At 45.5% G+C, this 21,056-nt stretch overlaps 1 protein-coding gene across 2 annotated transcripts; it reads left to right on the top strand.

The window, feature by feature from the left end:
• Positions 1-163: 163 nt before the first annotated feature.
• MAU2 (MAU2 sister chromatid cohesion factor) lies at positions 164-20,072 on the top strand. 2 transcript variants are annotated; one of them, XM_071727761.1, is made up of 19 exons: positions 164-636; positions 718-735; positions 996-1,061; positions 1,734-1,829; positions 2,230-2,324; positions 2,818-2,845; positions 4,132-4,287; positions 5,481-5,627; positions 7,198-7,288; positions 7,760-7,863; positions 9,782-9,859; positions 10,295-10,360; positions 10,608-10,691; positions 11,182-11,231; positions 11,472-11,549; positions 12,083-12,194; positions 12,700-12,790; positions 14,008-14,135; positions 18,641-20,072. In XM_071727761.1, the coding sequence occupies exons 1-19, from the start codon at positions 190-192 to the stop codon at positions 18,947-18,949; spliced, it is 2,244 nt and encodes a 747-aa protein (XP_071583862.1). In that variant the 5' UTR covers positions 164-189; the 3' UTR covers positions 18,950-20,072. The 2 variants fall into 2 exon arrangements, with proteins under 2 accessions (XP_071583862.1, XP_071583863.1); XM_071727762.1 differs by lacking the exon at positions 18,641-20,072 and adding an exon at positions 14,868-17,218 and having other exon boundaries at positions 165-636.
• The last annotated feature ends 984 nt before the right edge of the window (positions 20,073-21,056 follow it).

Genomic DNA, 21,056 nt, shown 5'->3' on the forward strand with positions numbered 1-21,056 from the left:
CAGGCGGGATCCCCTCCTTCCCCCCATCACCCTCCTTTCCCGTTTCCTTCCCGAGCTTTTCCCGGCTCCCAGGAGGCTTTTCCGCCGGCTTTCCCGGCGCTGGCGGACTCCATATCCCAGCGTGCCCCGCGCGCCGCTCCTCGCCCCCGCCCCTCCCCTCCCGCCCCTGTTGTCGCGGCGGCCCCTGAGATGGCGGCGGTGGCAGCGGGAGCCTCGGGCTCGGCCTCCGGCGCGGCCCCTCAGCAGCAACCACCGCCTCAGCAACAACCTCAGCCGGCGGCGGGAGGTGCGGGGGGGTCCGGAGAAGCTGCCGGTGGCGGAGGTGGAGGGGCCGGTGGCGGAGGAGGTGGTGGAGGAGGCGCTGGGCCCGCACCGGGGTCGGGGTCGGGCGGAGGAGGAGGAGGAGGAGGAGGTGCGGCCGGGGGGGAATCGTGGTATTTGGCTTTGTTGGGCCTGGCCGAACACTTCCGCACCTCCAGCCCGCCCAAAGTGCGGCTCTGCGTTCACTGCCTCCAGGCCGTGCTGCCCCGCAAGCCCCCGGCCCGCATGGAGGCCCGCACCCACCTCCAGCTCGGCTCCGTCCTCTACCACCACACCCGCAACGGCGATCAGGCCCGAGGGCACCTGGAGAAGGCGGTGAGAGGGGTTGGGGGGTGTGGGGGGGACCGGGGCTGGGCTGTGCTGGGTGGAAACTTAACCCTCTGTCTTCTCTTGCAGTGGTTGATATCCCAGCAAGTATCCTTTTCCTGGCTACCCCCGCAAAAAAAAAGGTTGCCCGGGTGAGGAGCATCACTGCCCGACCACCTTCCTCTGCTAGGAGGGCTCTGAGATGGAAAAAACTCCCTGGAGAGAAGCTGGCTCTGAGGGTGGGGGGTTGAGGGGGTGTTTTTAAGCTGTTTCCATGCTTCTGGGTCCTTTTCCCGGGTGTGGGTGTTCTCCAAAAGGTTCTTTGGGTGCTGTTGGGCTCAGTGTTGCCTTAACTCTGCTGCTGCAAGATTCCTCAGTTTGAAGATGTGAAGTTTGAGGCTGCCAGCCTCCTGTCTGAGCTGTACTGTCAGGAGGTGAGTGTGCTGAGAGCTGCAGGGCTGGGCTGCAGCTGCATCTTTGGGGGTGTTTTTTTATTTTTTTATTTTTTTTTTAATCTCTGGGGCTGTGCAGAACAGGATTTGTCAGCTGCAGGGTCACTGCAGAGCAGGGGAGGTGGAAGCCTGGGGGATGTTTGGGCTTTTCTTGCAGTTGCTGCTGGAAGTCCAAGGGGGGTCTCCTGCAGCAAAGGGAGAAACCTGGGGAAACTGTTTCTTTAGCCTTGATTTTGGCAAAAAAAAACCCCAAAACCAAAAAAAAATCAGCTAATGTGGGGGGTAGGGGAGGAGCAGAGGGCTTTCCTCACACTTTAAATGTGTTCCTAGGCTATTTTGATTCTTTTTCTCTGGGAAAAAAACCTTTTCCTTTCTCTAAAGCAAAGCTTTGCCTTTCCTCTTGAGGTGCACGTGGGAATAGTGGCCAAAAGAGTTAAAAAAAGTTAAAAACTTCAACTTTTGAGCCACCTTTCAGCCCAGTGTAGGGGTGGGGCCTGCCTGGTAAACATTTAGCTTTGGTTTTTTTTCACATTTCAAGCTTCCTGACCTTAAGGGGGGGGGAGAACCCCAGACTGCAGCTTATTTAAAAGTTGCTGGTGGTAGAGGGGGAGTTCCCAGGGGCCTCTTTTTATGTTTTGCTCTTTTGTTTTCCAGAATTCAGTGGATACAGCAAAACCTCTGCTCCGTAAAGCCATCCAGATCTCCCAGCAGACTCCCTACTGGCACTGCAGATTGCTTTTTCAGCTTGCAGTAAGTGATTTCTCTGGATAATTCCCCTCTCCTGAGGCTCCCTGACTGGAAAAAAAAATGGTTAAAAAATACCAGGCTTGCTCCTCAGCTTTGGAGAAGGGGCAAAAATTATGGGGAGAGCTGCATCCTCCTCTCTCCATCCCCTGAAACATTCCTTCCACAATTCCCCTGCTCTTTTTCCTGGAAAACACTTTCTTGTTCCACTTTCTCCAATGTAACACTCCACATTTTTTTTTTTTTGCAGATATTACAGATGTTTTTTGTGGCTTTGGGGTTTTTTTTTGTGTTTCTTTTCGGGTTTTTTGAGGTTTTCTGGGGTTTTTTGTGTGTTTTATTGGTTGTGTTTTTTTGAGGATGCCCCAAATCCTCCTTTATTTTATTTCTTTCATTTTTTTTCCAGCAACTACACACACTTGAAAAAGATTTGGTGTCTGCATGTGACCTCCTGGGGGTTGGAGCAGAATATGCTCGGGTGGTGGGCTCAGAGTACACCAGGTGAGTTCTCTGGGATTTGTTTTTTCCCCAAAAAATATTTTGATTTCCTCTACATTTTATCCAGAGAGATTTTTGGGTTGAGTCAGAGCTCTGATTGCTTCATGGCTTTTCCAGGCAAAGCAGGGTTTCTAAAGCTTCCCTTAGATCTGAGAGTTTTCCCAGCCTTTAAGACTCTGCAGAGCCTTTTTTTTTTTTCCAAATTAATTCTCTTTATTTTTTATTGCTTTATCAGCAAGTTTTCCCACTTGGTTTGGCCTTAAAAACCTCTTGGAACTGAAACTGTTCAGGGAGGCTGGGAATTTGCTTCCAGGGACTGTTCCACCTCACTTTTAAATATTCCTTTTGTGGCAGTTTCCTTGGGACAGCTTTGTCTGAAGTTTTTAAAGAGGAGAACAGATATTTCTTTTTTTTTTTCCTCAGGGTTTTACACAGGGGTGTGGTTTGAGTAGCTGCTTTTTCCTTTTTTTTTTGACATTATTTTGTTCTGTTTCAGAGCTCTGTTTCTGCTAAGCAAAGGGATGGTAAGTATGGTTTTATTTTTTAAATAAAGTGTTTTAAGTTAAATTTAGAGAGCAATGGGATGCAAGTATTGTTTTATTTTTTAAATAAAGAGTTTTAAGTTAAATCTAGAGAGCAAAGGGATGCAAGTATGGCTTTATTTTTTAAATAAAGTGTTTTAAGGGATGTAAGTATAGTTTTATTTTTTAATAAAGTGTTTTTAGTTAAATTTACAGAGCAATGGGATGCAAATATGGTTTTATTTTTTAAATGAAGTGTTGTAAGTTACATTTAGAGAGCAGTGGGATGGAAGTATGGTTTTATTTCTTAACTAAAATGTTTTAAGGGATGTAAGTATAGTTTTATTTTTTAATAAAGTGTTTTTAGTTAAATTTACAGAGCAATGGGATGCAAGTATAGTTTTATTTTTTTATTAAAGTGTTTTTAGTTAAATTTACAGAGCAATGGGATGGAAGCATGGTTTTATTTTTTTAAAATTTAGAGAGCAGTGGGATGGAAGTATGGTTTTATTTTTAAAATAAAGTGTTTTAAGTTAAACTTCCAGAGCAATGGGAGGGAAGTATGGTTTTGTTTTTTAAATAAAGTGGTTTAAGTTTAAAATTTAGAGAGCAAAGGGATGCCAGTATGGTTTTATTTCTTAACTAAAATGTTTTAAGGGATGTAAGTATAGTTTTATTTTTTAATAAAGTGTTTTTAGTTAAATTTAGAGAGCAAAGGAATGCAAGTATGGTTTTATTTTTTAAATAAAGAGTTTTAAGTTACATTTAGAGAGCAATGGGATGGAAGTATGGTTTTATTTCTTAAATAAAGTGGTTTTAAGTTAAATTTACAGAGCAACAGGATGTAAATATGGTTTTGTTTTTTAAATAAAGTATTTTTAGTTAAATTTAGAGACCAATGGGATGGAAGTATGGTTTTATTTCTTAAATAAAGTGTTTTAAGTTAAATTTAGAGAGCAACCTGCCTGGGCACAGGGTGTTTAAGGTGTCTCCCAAGCTTTGTGAGGAGTCAGAGTATAAAAATATGCCTTAAGCCTGCAGGAGTAGGTTTGGTTTCCTTTTTCCTTTATTTATCACAGCAAAGAATTCCTTGGGAAGGAAAAAGGAGAAAAGGAAGGAAGGAGAAAAAGGAGAAGTGGAAATTGTCCCAGGAGGCCTCGTAAATAGGGAAAAAAAATCTGGGGATGCAGCAAAGAGGCCTTGGGATCAGTTTCTCTTTCAGCTCCAGCCAGGGCTGAGCTTTCAAAGCATTTGGCCCAAAAATCATGAGGTTTTCTTTCAATTTGCAGCTCCTCCTGATGGAAAGAAAGCTGCAGGAGGTGCATCCCCTCCTCACCCTCTGTGGGCAGATTGTTGAGAACTGGCAAGGAAACCCCATCCAGAAGGAATCACTCCGTGTCTTCTTCCTGGTCCTGCAGGTCACCCACTACCTGGATGCAGGGCAGGTATGTGCTGAGGAAAAAAAAAAACAAAAAAAAAAGAATTCTGCCTCAAAAGTGGCTCCTGAGGTGATTTGAGGGGGATTTGGGGTTTTTTCACTGCTTTTTTTTTTTTTTTTTTGCTACCGAGACCGAATTTCTTGATTTGAGTCCCAAGTGAGAAGAGGAGTAAAGAAATGGCATTTATTGTTTCTTTTTCCCTCTGGGAAAAGGTTTATGGGATTCAGCCACTCCTGGTTCCATGGTGGTGGAGCTGCCAAGCTTTGTGGAGCCTTTGGGAAAACATTTGGGATGGATACAGGAAAAGAAAGGGCTGAGTCTTGCTCAGCCTGGCAGAGACCTCAAGCACTCCCTGCTCTGTCACCTTGGGATTTATCCATCCCCTCATTCCTTGGATGGGGAGAGGATTTGCCCAGAAGGGAGTGAAAGGTTGGAGGATGAGGTTCAACATTCCAAGTGCTGCACTTTGGCCACAAGAACCCCCTGGGGAGCTCCATGGGGCACAGAGGGGCAGAAAGGGAGCTGGGATTGCCAGGAAGCTGAAGAGGAGCCAGCAGTGTGGCCAAGAATCCCAAGGGCATCCTGGATGAGGAAGAGTGTGGCCAGCAGGTCCAGGGAAGGGATTCTGCCCCTGGGGAGGCCACAGCTTGAGTCCTGAGTCCAGTTCTGGGCCCCAAAATTCAGGAAGGAGATGGAGGCCCAAAGGAGGCAACTGGGCTGGTGAAGGGATCCAGCACAGATCCTGTGAGGAGAGGCTGAGGGAGCTGGGGGTGTTGAGGCTGGAGAAGAGGAGGCTCAGGGGAGACCTCATCACTCTCTCCAACTCCCTGAAAGGAGGTTGGAGCCAGGGGGGGGTTGGGCTCTTTTCCCAGGCAACTCTCAGCAAGACAAGAGGGCACAAGAGGTCTCAAGTTGTGCCAGGGGAGGTTTAGGTTGGACATGAGAAAGAATTTCTTTCTGGAGAGGGTGCTCAGCCATTGGAATGGGCTGCCCAGGGAAGGGGTGGATTCTCCATCCCTGGAGATATTTCCAAAGAGCCTGGATGTGGCACTCAGTGCCATGGGCTGGGAACCACGGGGGGAGTGGAGCAAGGGTTGGACTTGGTGAGCTCTGAGGTCCCTTCCAACCCAGCCCATTCCATGATTTTATGATTCCATGATCTGGGATGCAGCAGCTCTGAGGGGAATTGTCTCCTGCAGGTGAAGAGTGTGAAGCCCTGCCTGAAGCAGCTCCAGCAGTGCATCCAGACCATCTCCACCCTGCATGATGATGAGATTCTGCCCAGCAACCCTGCTGACCTCTTCCACTGGCTGCCCAAGGAGCACATGTGTGTGCTTGTCTACCTGGTGAGGAGCTCTTTGGGGGTTGCTTTTGGGTTGCTTTTGGGTGTTTTGTGGCTTTTTTTGCTCTTATTTGATGCATCTTGGTAAGGAAGGAGGAATGGGTGAAAAGTGGCCTGGAGCCAGCAGGGGTGGGTTCTGCAGTCCAGATGCTGCTGTGCTTGACCCTGACAGTTTCACTCTGCTACAGCATCTGTCAGGCTGTTTGTTTCTCCCTGTTGGGCTGTTTCTTTCTCTCTGTCAGGCTCTTTCTCTCTGTCAGGCTGTTTGTCTGTTGGGCTGTTTCTCTCTCTCCCTGTCAGGCTGTTTCTCCCTGTCAGGCTGTTTCTCCCTGTCAGGCTGTTTCTCCCTGTCAGGCTGTTTCTCCCTGTCAGGCTGTTTCTCCCTGTCAGGCTGTTTCTCCCTGTCAGGCTGTTTCTCCCTGTCAGGCTGTTTCTCCCTGTCAGGCTGTTTCTCCCTGTCAGGCTGTTTTTCTCTGTCAGGCTGTTTTTCTCTGTCAGGCTGTTTTTCTCTGTCAGGCTGTTTCTCTGTCAGGCTGTTTCTCTCTCCCTGTCAGGCTGTCTCTCCCTCCCCCTGTCAGGCTGTCTCTCCCTCCCCCTGTCAGGCTGTCTCTCCCTCCCCCTGTCAGGCTGTCTCTCCCTCCCCCTGTCAGGCTGTCTCTCTCTCCCCCTGTCAGGCTGTTTCTCCCTCTCCCTGTCAGGCTGTTTCTCCCTCTCCCTGTCAGGCTGTTTCTCCCTCTCCCTGTCAGGCTGTCTCTCCCTCTCCCTGTCAGGCTGTTTCTCTCTCCCTGTCAGGCTGTTTCTCTCTCCCTGTCAGGCTGTCTCTCCCTCTCCCTGTCAGGCTGTTTCTCCCTCTCCCTGTCAGGCTGTTTCTCCCTCCCTGTCAGGCTGTCTCTCCCTCCCCCTGTCAGGCTGTCTCTCCCTCTCCCTGTCAGGCTGTTTCTCCCTCTCCCTGTCAGGCTGTTTCTCCCTCTCCCTGTCAGGCTGTTTCTCCCTCTCCCTGTCAGGCTGTCTCTCCCTCTCCCTGTCAGGCTGTTTCTCCCTCCCTGTCAGGCTGTTTCTCCCTCCCTGTCAGGCTGTTTCTCCCTCCCTGTCAGGCTGTTTCTCCCTCCCTGTCAGGCTGTTTCTCCCTCCCTCTCAGGCGGTTTCTCCCTCTCAGGCGGTTTCTCCCTCTCAGGCGGTTTCTCTCTCTCAGGCGGTTTCTCTCTCTCAGGCTGTTTCTCTCAGGCTGTTTCTCTGTCAGGCTGTTTCTCTCTCCCTGTCAGCCTGTCTCTCCCTGTCAGCCTGTTCCTCCCAGTGCTCTCAGGGTTTCAGGAGACTGCACAACCATTCTGGGAGCTGGAACCTGAGGAATTCCCCCCCCAGACAGAACCTGATGACCCAACCAGAGCTCTCTCTGCCTGTTTTTACCATCCCACCATCAATCTTCCCCTCCCTGACCCCCAACCACCCCACTTCTTGCCTGGGACTCTTCTCCTGTCAACATTTAAGAGCTGGCAGCTGTGGGAACTCCCAGACTTTTTCCCTCTTTGCAAAGGGAATTCTTTTGCCAGCTTTTCCTCTTTTTTTTCTGGCAGGTGACAGTGATGCATTCCATGCAAGCTGGGTACCTGGAGAAGGCTCAGAAGTACACAGACAAAGCACTCATGCAGCTGGAGAAGCTGAAAAGTAAGGATTAGCTGCTGTGAATTGGAATTCCAGCCTTTTTTCCAGGCTGGTGTCACTCAGTTCCTGCTGGTTTGGAAGAACTTTGGGTTAAAACAATGATTATTTGGAATACAGAAATCAAGTTTTTTGTTGTCACACAGCAATGTGTAAACACCACACATTTTCCTGCTGCTTTGCTGCTTGCTTTGGTTATCCAACCTTTTATTCTCTCTATTCCCAAGGAATTTTTCCCTACCTGGTGCTCCTGACCCTTCAAACATCCTGAATTTGATGGGAATTTGGGTTTTTTTTTTTTGAGGGATTTACAACCCACCCCACCCATCCCACGGGCAGAGCAGCTTCTGTATCAAAGCCTCACTGCACCACCTGTAGCTGGGGCAGGTGCTGGGAGGAGGGGGATGTTAATTGATGTTAATTAATGTTAATTTTGCCTTCATTTCATTCTCTGCCTGACATTTTGTGCCCTTTTAGTGCTGGATTGCAGCCCCATCCTCTCCTCTTTCCAAGTGATTTTGTTGGAACACATCATCATGTGTCGCCTGGTCACAGGACACAAAGCCACAGCACTGCAGGAGGTGAGAAGAGGGGGCTCTGTCCCTCTGGAGCTGGATGCTTTTCCCTAAAAAATGTGGGAATTCCCCTTTGGAGGCAGATCTCTGGCTGGGGATCCCAGCAGCATTCCTGTCCTGCCCAAGTGTTCCTCAGGTTTTAGGTTCCCTTTCTTTGGGAGACAGGAAGAGAGAGGCAGTGTTGGAGAATGTAAGAAAAAACTCTTCTTTTTTTCCTTCTTTCTTTTCTTTTTTTTTTTTTCTTTTTTTTCCTTCTTTTTTTTTCCTTTTTTTCTTCTTTCTTTTTTCTTCTTTCTTTTTTCTTCTTTTTTTTTCTTTTTCTTCTTCTTTTTCTTCTTCTTTTTCTTCTTCTTTTTTTTCTGCTTTTTTTTCTGCTTTTTTTCTACTTTTTTCTGCCTTTTTTTCTGCCTTTTTTTCTGCCTTTTTTTCTGCCTTTTTTTCTGCCTCTTTTTCTGCCTCTTTTTCTGCCTCTTTTTCTGCCTCTTTTTCTGCCTCTTTTTCTGCCTCTTTTTCTGCCTCTTTTTCTGCCTCTTTTTCTGCCTCTTTTTCTGCCTCTTTTTCTGCCTCTTTTTCTGCCTCTTTTTCTGCCTCTTTTTCTGCCTCTTTTTCTGCCTCTTTTTCTGCCTCTTTTTCTTTTTTTCTTTTTTTCTTTTTTTCCTTTTTCTTTTTTTCCTTTTTCTTTTTTCCTTTTTCTTTTTTTCCTTTTTCTTTTTTTCCTTTTTCTTTTTTTCCTTTTTCTTTTTTTCCTTTTTCTTTTTTTCCTTTTTCTTTTTTTCCTTTTTCTTTTTTTCCTTTTTCTTTTTTTCCTTTTTCTTTTTTTCCTTTTTCTTTTTTTCCTTTTTCTTTTTTTCCTTTTTCTTTTTTTCCTTTTTCTTTTTTTCCTTTTTCTTTTTTTCCTTTTTCTTTTTTTCCTTTTTCTTTTTTTCCTTTTTCTTTTTTCCTTTTTCTTTTTTTCCTTTTTCTTTTTTTCCTTTTTCTTTTTTCCTTTTTCTTTTTTCCCTTTTCTTTTTTCCCTTTTCTTTTTTTCCTTTTTCTTCTTTTTTCCTTTTTCTTCTTTTTTCCTTTTTCTTCTTTTTTTCCTTTTTCTTCTTTTTTTTCTTTCTTTTCTTCTTTTCTTCTTTTTTCTTTTTTCTTCTTTTTTCTTCTTTTTTTCTTTTTTCTTCTTTTTTTCTTCTTTTTTTCCTCTTTTTTTCCTCTTTTTTTCCTCTTTTTTTCCTCTTTTTTTCCTCTTTTTTTCCTCTTTTTTTCCTCTTTTTTTCCTCTTTTTTTCCTCTTTTTTTCCTCTTTTTTTCCTCTTTTTTTCCTCTTTTTTTCCTCTTTTTTTCCTCTTTTTTTCCTCTTTTTTTCCTCTTTTTTTCCTCTTTTTTTCCTCTTTTTTTCCTCTTTTTTTCCTCTTTTTTTCCTCTTTTTTTCCTCTTTTTTCCTCTTTTTTTCCTCTTTTTTTCCTCTTTTTTTCCTCTTTTTTTCCTCTTTTTTTCCTCTTTTTTTCCTCTTTTTTTCCTCTTTTTTTCCTCTTTTTTTCCTAATAAATTTTGCATTCCTCTCATCTCCCCTTCTCCTCCCCAGTGCACTTTGGGAGGGGGGGGGGGAGAATTTCTGCTTCAAGAACAATCCCTGCTCCCAGAACTCCTGCCAAGCACTCACCTGCTGGAAGAGTTCTTTCATTTTTCTCCTCTTCTGAGCCTCTCCGAGCCGTGCCCGGGTTTGCAGGTGGTGCCACCACATGGTGGAGCTGCTGCAAAGCCAGGAAAAAATAAAAAATAAAGGATTTAAAACCAGTTGGAGCCTGCGGGGGGTGTGGGAGGAGTGTGTGGAGCAGCTGGAACCTCACCTGGGATGCAGATTGATGGATTTAGAGCCTAAAATGAAGCAGAAAAATGGTATTTTTCAACAGATTTTTTTTTTTTTTTCTTTTTCCTGACAGATTTCCCAGGTTTGTCAGCTCTGCCAGCAATCTCCCAGACTCTTTTCCAACCATGCTGCCCAGCTGCACACTCTCTTAGTAAGTGTTTAGTAAGATACTCACTCCAGAAACCCCCTTTCCCAAGGCTCTGCCCCCCACCAGGAACCACCCAGCAATATTTCCTCCTGGGGGGGTGTCACCCCCTGTGATTTCAACCTCTCCAAAGCCTCAAATCCTTCTTTAAAGAAGGGAAATCATCCCAAATTTATCCCCTGCCTGTTTGGAACAGGGTGTTGTGGGAATTACCTGCTGGGAAGAGTTTCTGTGCTGCTGGTGGTTGAGTATTTTAAGAAATGAAAGGGGGAGGGGGAAAGTTTTTTACAGAAAAACTCTTCTGAAGGAGTTGGTGTAGAAATTGCTTTTTTTTTTTTCCTCCTGGTGGCCTTTTTTTCCTGAGATTTCTGTGGTTTTGTGCAAAGTTCTCTCAGCTTCACAAAATTCTGTGTTTCCTGAGCAGTGTCCTCTCCTCTGCAGGGGCTCTACTGCATTTCTGTTAATTGCATGGACAATGCAGAAGCACAATTTACCACAGCACTGAGGGTAAGGTGATTTTTTTATTATTTTTATTATGATTTCCCCCAAATTTCCTCTGTCCCACGTGGAGGAGAAATCTCTGATCAGTTCCAACTCATTTCCTGCTCACAATTTGGGTCTGGGGGGGGATTTATGAACAGCAAAACACCAAAAATCTCTTATTTTGATGGGGTGAGCACATCCTGGGTTGGTTGCTGAAGTCTTTGACTGTGCTGTTGATATTTTTTTGATTTATTTTTAATTTTTTTTTTAGCTCACCACACATCAGGAGCTGTGGGCATTTATTGTGACCAACTTGGCCAGTGTGTACATCAGGGAAGGGAATCGACACCAAGAGGTGAGCTCCTGACTCCTCCTCAACTCAGAGCTTTCCTGACAGAAAAAAACTCAGGTTGTGCTTGGATAAACCCCTCTTCCTGAGGATTTTTTTGTGTGCAAACTGAGGTCTTGTCAGGCAGAATGGTCCAGAGTTGAGAAAGCAAAAAAAAAAAAAAAAAATCATCATTTCAGAATGATGAATTCTGAATTTTTTTAAGTGGATTTCTGGGTTGAAGTGAAGTTTGCAGCATTCAGTTGGGTTTTGGCAGCTGAGCCAACAGCTGGGAGGTTTCTGAGGAAATAATAAGTGTGTAGAAAGTTGTATAAAGTCCCAGGGAGTCTATTTTGTATAAAACTTGATTTTTAGGGTGAAATTTGGAATGTTTGTGCTCTGATCCAAGCCCTGCAAGGAACCTGGAGTGTGCCTGGTGACCTGATGCACATTTTCTGTACCAGGGCTGCAAATCTGAAGTGTGAGAAACTGATGATCTTTCCTTTCTCCTTTGTAGCTTTACAGCTTATTGGAAAGGATAAATCCAGACCATAATTTTCCTGTGAGGTGAGAATTCCAGAAATTCTGCTGTTTCCCTGGGGATGGTAACGTTGGATCTGTAGCTTTTTTTTTTTTTTTTTTTAATTTTTTTTTGCTTTTGAAAGAAAACAAAACCATCAGCTTGTTTTCAAGGCAGAAATTCTGACTGGCCATTGAAATTTTTTTTGTTGGGAAAGCTGATTTTTAGGGATTTTCCTAGAAATCTGCTGCCCATTCCCAAATTCCAGGGCTTTGCTTTCTCTGCAGCTCCCACTGCCTTCGAGCAGCAGCTTTCTACATCCGAGGGCTCTTCTCCTTCTTCCAAGGAAGATACAACGAGGCCAAGTGAGTAAAAACTGGGAATGGAGAAGTTGGAAATGTCTAAATTGGTGCCTAGGAAGTGGGGAAAAAAAAGGAAACCCTAAATCAAGCTTTTGAAGATGAAAAATTCAACCCCTCAGGCCTTGCTGGGAGCTCCTCTTCCCTCCGGATTTCGTCACCTTTCTGTTTGACTTGAGGGGGAAAAATGCCAGGGAGCTGTTTGGTGTAGCTCTTCCTAGTTTTTAATGTTTTGAATCTTTTTAATGTTAAGAAGGCAACTTGTGAAGTGTTCTGCAGCAGCCCAGCTGCACCAGAGTCTTTTTTTTTTTTTTTTTTGAGGGAGAAACCTCTGCTTTAGTCATTTTTGCTAAGGGAGAGCTGAGCTTTGGGGGTTGCAGTGCTTTGTTTAAGGTCACCCCTAGCACACGTTTATTCCTGAGGGCTAATATTTGCCAGCCTGGATTCATTCAGTTCTTCAGGATGTTTCTTACCTCCTGGAGGGAAAGGAGAGCTTTTCAAACACTTGATTATTTTTTTTTTTTGCTCTGTTCTGGCAGGAGATTTCTACGAGAGACCCTGAAAATGTCAAATGCAGAAGATTTGAATCGATTGACAGCCTGTTCCCTCGTCCTCCTGGGCCACATATTCTATGTGTTAGGGAACCACAGGGTAAGCTGCCTCCTGGGGTCCTGTGCCCACCTCTGAGTTGTCATTTGGCTGAGCAAATGGGGACATTTTGGGAAATTTCCCCCTCTCTGCAGAACGCGCGCTCGGTGCCGTCTCCCTGGGAGTTGGCAGCTCCTGGATTGAGCTGATCCTGGAGCTGTCACTGGCAATTTTAATTCAATAGAATAGTAGGGGCTGCTCTAAAGGTCTGTGGGGTTTCAGGCCTGAAATCCCTTGGAGAAAGCAGCTGGATAAAGGACAAAAACTGTCACTGGGTTTGGGTACAAAAGCCACAAGGACAGAGCAAACTTCAGCTCTGGGTTATTGTCCCATGAAGCTCTTCCCCTTCTTCATTAGGATGAGGCAGCAATTAAAGCAGACAAATTAGGGTGTTTTTGTCACAAATGTAACAATTTTATGGAATGTATATTGGTGAGGAGGGGAAAGTAACAATTCAAACTCTCCGTTTTATCAGAGTTCTCATCTTTTAACGTCTGCTCTTCCCCAGGAAAGTAACAACATGGTAGTTCCAGCCATGCAGCTTGCAAGCAAGATCCCAGATATGTCTGTGCAGCTCTGGTCCTCAGCTCTGCTGAGAGGTAAGGGAAAAAAAAAGGGTTTTGCATCCAAAAAGCAGCAGAGGGCCTGGAGGTTGGAGCATGGGGGGGTTTTGCTGCAAGGAGCTGCTCTGCTTCCACTGCAGTTCCAATTGGAGCAACCATTTGGTGAGGTTTCACTGAGGCTTTGCCTCTGTGCAAGGGCTTTAATAAATAAAAGAGACTATTATATCACTTGGTAGATAAATATTGTTTAATCTGACTTAGACAGGCCCCAGGATGCTCTGTTCAAATATTGACTGCTTCCTTGGCAGGCTGACAGCATTAATGCTGCAATTGATTTGCTCTGGCTAGAAAATAAAGCTGTAAGTCTTCCCCTCTTCCAAGAACTTAACCTGCAGCTTCAATTTCTATTAAATTGTCATGTTTACTCTGAGCACACTGCCCTGGCTTGAGCACTGGGGGCCAGGCTGCTTTTCTGCTTTGCTTTTGCAACAAAACAGCTGCCAGGCAAATTGAAAACCTTTTTTTCTTTTTTTCCAAGTGGTACTTCCCATCCAGAACATGCTGGGACAAGGAAAACACCACCCTGAGGAGAGCAAGAAGCAGTTTTTCTTCTGCTTCTCTTTTTTTTTTTTTTTTCCCCCCCAAAAAAAGAGAACTTCTTCCCTAGCACCAGTCACCTGCTCTTGAAGGAAAAGTGCTTCATGAGGGATAAAAAACCACAACCAAATGTTGATGGATAAAAAATGGTGATGTCTCAGCTCCTACCACTGCCCTGCTTCTGATTTTTAGCTGAAATTGGGGGATTTTTAAATAGCTTTCCAGCCTCAACTCTGCCTGAGCTGATACCTGTGAGTAAAAACCTGGCAGGAACCAGACACCAGGCTCAGCTCACTGGCTCTGCAAAGCTGGGGCTTCTGCAGCCCCCCCAAAAACCAGGGATTTACCAAAAAAAGTGTTGCTTGACCTTTGTGTGGCCGAGTGGAGGAGCTGCAGGGAGGAACCCGCGGGTCTCTGCTTCCCACTAGGTGGTGCTGGAACCTCAGAATCCCGAGGCAGAGCCGAGCAGGAGGAGCTGAGGAGTTGGCTTCCTCCTTTTAGAGCTTCCTGGGCTGATTTAGTCAGAGTTAAAAAGTGAAATGACAGCAAATCCTGCGAGGGACACTCTTGGAAAAGGGCTCGGTGTGCTCCTGCCTCTCCTAAAGGAGCTTCTCATCCAGCAGTGCTGTGGAAATGAGGGATTTTGTGTTTTCCAGACCTGAACAAAGCCTGTGGAAATGCCATGGATGCCCACGAGGCAGCCCAGATGCATCAGAACTTCTCCCAGCAGCTCCTCCAGGACCACATTGAAGCCTGCAGTCTTCCAGAACACAACCTCATCACGGTATGAAGCCTCCCCCTTCCTCTCAGCTTGGATTCAAAGCCAGTTCCTTTTTCCTTTTGCTCTCCCTGCCCTCTGCTCAGCACATTTCTCCCCAGAGCTGCCCAAATCCAGGCAGCTTCCCAGGATTTAATCTGAGCTGAAAACAGGGAAAGGAAGTGTGAGCCCATGGATTTGTTCCCTCCCACCTGGGGGGGTGAGGGCTCTTTTTTTTTTTTCTTGGGACAGCAGAACTTAATTTATATTTTTTTTTAATAGTTTTTGTAGAAACTGAAGTGTTTAATTTCAGTTTTTGGGCCATCCAAGCCCCATTCCTTTTGGGAATGTTTTGTGGCTCTACAAAGAGCAGAGGGAGGTTTTTGTAGCTCTGCTAATGCTGCAGTTTGATGCAAAAAAGCCTCAAACCCAGGTGAAATTTGTGGTTTGTCCTGTTTGGAGCTGTTTACCTGTGGGAGCAGGAAATGCTTTCCCTGCCTTGCCACTCAGCCTGGATTCAGCAGGGGGAGGCAGGAGGCTTTGGAATGAGGAGCATGTGGAGTGGCTTCCCCAGAAAATCCTGCTCAAGGGAGGGGAGCTCCATGCATGTCAGAAAGAGTCAAACCTGATAAGCAGCTTGTGGTGATGAAATCTTTAATGAGCTGGAGGTAGCAAACTCCTTCCTCTGGCCTTGTCCCCCCCTTCCTCCCCTCCCCAGGCAGCAGCTGGAGGATTTTCATGCTGTTTATTATCTTGCAGTGGACAGATGGACCCCCTCCTGTACAGTTCCAGGCACAGAATGGACCCACCACCAGCCTGGCCAGCCTCCTGTGAAAGAGGAAAAAACAAAAAAAAAACCCAAAACTTATCAGGACAGTGTGTTTCAAAAGAAAAGAAAAAAAAAAAAAATTCTTGCAAAATCTTTTCTTCAAAGAAAAGGCAGCAAATTCCTCTTCTAGTGAGGGCCTGGTAGGAAACAGATTGCAAAAAGGAAGCCAAGAAACATTTCAAAGACTGGCAAAGTGAGCAGGGCATTTTGAAGCTGCTTTGACATGGTGTGTGTGAATATACAGGTAGTGTGTATATAGCCACAGGGTTTAATCTGCTTTCCTCTTGCTGAGAAAATTAAGATTTAGTCCAAAGGACTCTTGTTCCTTGAATTGTTGGAATACTTACTTCAAAAAAAAAAAACAAAAAACCAAACAACTGTCAGAGCAACTGAAGAGGACTTGCACAGTTTGGAATACCAGTTGTATTCTACAGCCTCCAGCCTTTTTTTTTTTTGTTTTTTTTCAGCCAGTTGGAATGTTTGCTGCATCCCTTCCCTTCCTGGGAGCTTTGGGATTGATCAGAGGGTGCCCTGAAAGTTCTCTCTGGATTTCCTCAGCTTTTTTCCCCCCTCTTCCTTGCTTGCAAATCCTTCCCAGGGCTGTCTGGAGGGAAGGTGAGGAGGAGGTGGGTGAGCTCTGGGGGGGTCTTGGTGTCCTGGGGGGTTCTGCAGGTGCTGTCAGAGGTGCCACCTCTCTGCTTCTTCCTCAGGGGGTGCCCCTTGGGGGGGTTCCTGCTGTCCAGTGCCCCCCAGGGGAAGGCAGAGCCCTGGCTCTCTCCATCTCAGCTCATTTGGTGGGATTTGGAGGGAAGCTGGAAAAGTTCTTGTCCTCTGAGCTGGTCCCTCTGGGGCCAAAAAATTGGGAAGCAGGATTTGGCTTTTCCCTGGAGGCTCCCCAGGGGCAGGCAGCACCTGTGCCTTAATGATTTTCCCAAATTATTCCAAGTCAGAGTTCAAACTTCAGTGCTCCAACCCCAGCCAGAGGCTTAGAAAAAAAAAACCTCAACTCTACTTTTGGCCCCAAAATAGGAGGTTTTTCAACTTTTCTGGCTCAGCTTCCTCGTTCTCAGTTCTTGTTATTATTTTTTTTTTTTTTTTAACTTTTCAGTTCTGTGGCTGTCACAGAACAGGAGAGGTGAGGCCCAGGGTTGTTCTGCAGAAAACACCTTGGGGGGGGGAAAAAAACTTGTTTTAAATTCCATGAAGCATCAGCAGCTTCCTAGGAAGGATCTGGGGCAGCTTGTGGGGTTCATGGGGCTGAATAAAAGTGGTTTTCACTGGGTAGCTCTGCATATTTATCTCCCCAATTAAAAAAGAGGAGGGAAAAAAAAATTTTTTCTAGGAAAATGACTTGTTTAGGGCTTTCTGGGACTGCTGCTTTTTTACTGAGGGAGCAGGGGAATATTTTAAAGGAAATATTTGACCCCCCCACTCCAACCCTGAGGACTTTTGATTGTAGGAGGAGTGCTGTGAAATCTCTTTTTTCAGCCTTTTCCCCTCTCATAGCCAAAGCTCACAGACACAATTGCTTTTTACCCCTGGATTTTGACCAAAAATAGGATTTAATCTTTCTTTTAGTGCTGATTGAGGGCTTGTTCTTGGAGATTTCCTCCTGCAGAAGCCACGTGTGGTTTGGTCCTGGGTGGAAAAGGGGCAAGAGGTTGGCAGAGGGAGAGAATCTTCTGCTCAGTGCTGCTTAAAATCTCCCTCCCAGCTTGGGTAAAAAGAGGAAATCAGTGTGTGAGGAAGGAAATCCATCTGTAAGGAGGGAAATCAGTGTGTAAGGAAGAGGAAATCCATCTGTGGGGAAGGAAATCTGTGTAAAGAAGGAAATCAGTGTGTAAGGAAGAGGAAATTGGTGTGTAAGGAAGGAAATCCATCTGTAAGGAAAAGAAATCCATCTGTAAGGAAGGAAACTCATCTGTAAGGAGGGAAATCCATCTGTAAGGAAAAGAAATCCATCTGTAAGGAGGGAAATTCATCTGTAAGGAAGGAAATCCACCTGTAAGGAGGGAAATCAGTGTGTAAGGAAGAGGAAATCCATCTGTAAGGAAGGAAATCCATCTGTAAGGAAGGAAATCCATCTGTAAGGAAAAGAAATCCATCTGTAAGGAAAAGAAATCCCATCTGTAAGGAAGGAAATCCATCTGTAAGGAGGGAAATCAGTGTGTAAGGAAGAGGAAATCCATCTGTAAGGAAGGAAATCCATCTGTAAGGAAAAGGAAATCCATCTGTAAGGAAGGAAATCCATCTGTAAGGAGGGAAATCCATCTGTAAGGAAGGAAATCTGTGTAAAAGAAGGAAATCAGTGTGTAAGGAAGAGGAAATTGGTGTGTAAGGAAGGAAATCCATCTGTCAGGAAAAGGAAATCCATCTGTAAAGAAGGAAATCCACCTGTAAGGAGGGAAATCCACCTGTAAGGAAAAATCCATCTGTCAGGAAAAGGAAATCCATCTGTAAAGAAGGAAATTCATCTGTAAGGAAGGAAATTCATCTGTAAGGAGGGAAATCCACCTGTAAGGAAAAATCCATCTGTAAGGAGGGAAATCAGTGTGTAAGGAAGAGGAAATCCACCTGTAAGGAAGCATCCAGGGTACCTGTGGGTACCAACCCAGGGAGATGATCCCTGTCTCTGCTCCCCTGGCTCCAGGGATGCTGCTCTGTGTCTGCCACTGCCTCTCCAGCCCTGTCCCAAGTCCCCCTCCTGTCCCCTCAGCCTCCTGGAGGTGACAGTGCAGCAGGGCAGTGTCCCCAGGGCTGCTGCCACCTTCACCCCAGCACCTTGGTGGCCCTGGGGACCCCCTGAGGAGGTGGCTCCAGGTTTGCTGAGCCAGCCCTGGGTTGGTAGAAAAAAATTCAGTGGTTGTCACATTCTTGGATGTTGGATCAGGCAAATCCTGCCTGGGGAATGTGGGGACCCCAGGGACTATTTTGGAGTCTTGGATTTGGTGTTTTGGGGAGGGGGAGCAGTGTCACTTCTTGGTTGTTCCCTCCAGAAGTCTCTGGAGTTGCAGGAAAACCCCTCAATTCCATGGTTCTGCTTCCCTGAGGAATTAGGGAGTGACTGAGATGTCCTTAAAGGCTGCTGGAGACCCAGCTGGGTGAGCCAGGCATTGTCTTTCCCTTTGGTTTTATTTTGATTTTTGAGGTTGTTATTGAACTGATTTAACATGGCCAGGGCAGCCAATAAATAGCTGTCACTGCTGGCCAAAATCAAAATAAAATTAAAAAATAAAAAAAGAGGAAGAAAGAGGGGAAAAAAAGAGAGGAAAAAAAAAAGAGAGGAAAAAAAAAAGAGAGGAAAAAAAAAAGAGAGGAAAAAAAAAAGAGAGGAAAAAAAAAAGAGAAAAAAAGAGGAAAACAAAAAAGGAAAAAAAAAAAAGAGGGGAAAAAAAGGAAAAAGAAAAGAAAAAAAAGAGGGGAAAAAGAAAAGAAAAAAAAAGAGGGGAAAAAGAAGAAAAGAAAAAAAAAGAGGGGAAAAAGAAGAAAAGAAAAAAAAAGAGGGGAAAAAGAAAAGAAAAAAAAGAGAGAAAAAAAAAAAAAAAAGAGCACTGCTCCTACAAGGCAATATTCCAAAAAATCCCAACTTGATTTGGGCTGAGTTGGAGAAAAAGGATTTTGGAGGCAGAGAGGTGTCCAGGAGCTGCAGAGGGTTGTGTTGCAGGAGGGTGGTGATATTTTTATTATTTTTTCATGGTTTCAGCAGCAATTTTCTCCAAATATCCTTGTGTGCCACCCAGGCAGCTCTGGAGCTGAGTCCCTTCCAGTTCTCAGGAGGGAAGGATTTGAGGGAAAGTGCTGGGAATGTTTCACCAGGAGCTTCTGTGGCCTGGGGTGTGCAGAGCTCCCTTCCCAGAGTCCTCTTCCCCTCACAGAATTTAAAAGAAAAAAAAAAAAAAAAGGACAAAAAAAACTATGTAAATTTGAAAATAACTGGGTGATTTTCTATCTCTCAAATTCAATGTACATTTGTTACAATGTACAGTGCTTTTTAACTACACTTGTATATTAAATTATTTAATAGTTTTTTGCTTTTCAGGATCTTTTGTATGTAGCAGAGATGAAAACAAGGACCTCAGAACTGAAGTTCTTCCTAATTTTCAAATGCTTGTGTAAAGTTGAAAACTAGAAGTTTACAGTTTACAAAATAATGTTCTGTTAAGTGCTTGGTCTCTCTTAACTTGATCTGAACACCAGATTTCTAAACTTTCTTCTCCAATCATTGACTCTTCTCTAGAAACCACCACGAAGTCTTTTATGAGCTTCTAAAAAAAAAAAAAAAATTATTCTTCTAAAGATGTAATTTAGAGAACTGTACAGTTTTTTTTCTCTAGTATTTTTAAAGGAGTAGCAAGGACTTCCAGAGAAGCATCTAATCACTGTTTTGTAGATAGTGTAAAAACTTCTGGATGTATAGAGAATGCAGGCTGAAGAATTTGTCTGTTGTGTTTCATTTCCTACAGTAAGAGCAGCAGAAAGGCCCATGGAAACACAGCTGGGGAATTAAAAAAAAAAAAAAAAAAAAATAAAAATTCACTAACTTCATCCTCCCCATCCCAGATGTGCACTCACTGTGCCACCAGGAGCAAAAAAATAAAAAAAATAAAAATTAACAGGGACAAAAGGTTTTGGGGCCTTCTGTGTGCAGGACAGGGGCTCTTCACTGTTTTAATTTTGTTCTGATTCTCCACTAAGTCAAAAGCAGGGGATGAAGAGGGCTCTGTCCTGTCCTGTTTAGCTGTAGAGGTGACTGCCCTCTCCAAATCCTGCTGCCTGATCCCATTTCCATAACTCCTGGCAGTTCTTTGGGAAGGGAAAGGGGGGAGTTGAGGCTCTGCAGAACACCTGGGAGCAGCCAGGATGCAATCCCACCTGTCTCGTGCCCTTTCTGTCTGTCTTAGCAAACGTGGTGAATTGTTCCCTGCAGCCTCTCCGTGTCCTGTGGGCTCTGTACAAGGTGTTGTCAGGTGTTTGTTGTTCTCCAGGTGTAGCAGGATGTGTCCCCTCCTGTCCCTGCTCCTTCCTTCTCCTGGCACGAGGTGGAATTGGGGGAGCAGGACTTTGGTTGCCTTTGTTTCCTCTCGTTTTTCTATATTAGAAGAATTTTTAAAATAAAGTTTAATTTTACTTCTACTTGGCTTGGAGAATTCCTGATTTCTTCAGAGGGGCTTCCCAAGGATGGATCAGAGGTGGCAAGAGGGATTTAACCCTGGGGGGGAAGTGTGGATCAGCTGGAAGGCAGGAGGGCTCTGCAGAGGGACCTGGACAGACTGGAGAGTTGGGCTGATCCCAAGGGGATGAGGTTCAACACAACAACCCCATGGGGAGCTCCATGGGGCACAGAGGGGCAGAAAGGGAGCTGGGATTGCCAGGAAGCTGAAGAGGAGCCAGCAGTGTGCCCAGGTGGCCAAGAATTCCAAGGGCATCCTGGGCTGGCTCAGGAACAGCGTGGCTGGATCAGGGAAGGGATTCTGCCCCTGTGCTCAGCCCTGGGGAGGCCACAGCTTGAGTCCTGGGTCCAGTTCTGGGCCCCTCAGCTCAGGAAGGAGATTGAGGTGCTGGAGCAGGTCCAGAGAAGAGCAAGGAGGCTGGGAAGGGATCCAGCAGAATTCCTGTGAGGAAGGGCTGAGGGAGCTGGGGGTGTTGAGGCTGGAGAAGAGGAGGCTCAGGGGAGGCCTCATCACTCTCTCCAACTCCCTGGATCCTGGTTGGAGTCAGGTTTAGCCCCAATGGGATGAGGTTCAACATTCCAAGTGCTGCACTTTGGCCACAGCAACCCCCTGGGGAGCTCCATGGGGCACAGAGGGGCAGAAAGGGACCTGGGATTGCCAGGAAGCTGAAGAGGAGCCAGCAGTGTGGCCAAGAATCCCAAGGGCATCCTGGATGAGGAAGAGTGTGGCCAGCAGGTCCAGGGAAGGGATTCTGCCCCTGGGGAGGCCACAGCTTGAGTCCTGAGTCCAGTTCTGGGCCCCAAAATTCAGGAAGGAGATGGAGGCCCAAAGGAGGCAACTGGGCTGGGGAAGGGATCCAGCACAGATCCTGTGAGGAGAGGCTGAGGGAGCTGGGGGTGTTGAGGCTGGAGAAGAGGAGGCTCAGGGGAGACCTCATCACTCTCTCCA

Source organism: Heliangelus exortis, chromosome 28 (assembly GCF_036169615.1).
Source record: "Heliangelus exortis chromosome 28, bHelExo1.hap1, whole genome shotgun sequence".
NCBI lineage: Eukaryota > Metazoa > Chordata > Aves > Apodiformes > Trochilidae > Heliangelus > Heliangelus exortis.

Coding starts and splice junctions, on each gene's coding strand:
- MAU2 (XM_071727761.1), top strand. CDS start 190: ATGGCGGCGGTGGCAGCGGGAGCCTCGGGCTCGGCCTCCGGCGCGGCC. Junction 4,288..5,480: donor ACTACCTGGATGCAGGGCAG/GTATGTGCTGAG, acceptor TGTCTCCTGCAG/GTGAAGAGTGTGAAGCCCTG. Junction 9,860..10,294: donor CCCAGCTGCACACTCTCTTA/GTAAGTGTTTAG, acceptor TCTCCTCTGCAG/GGGCTCTACTGCATTTCTGT.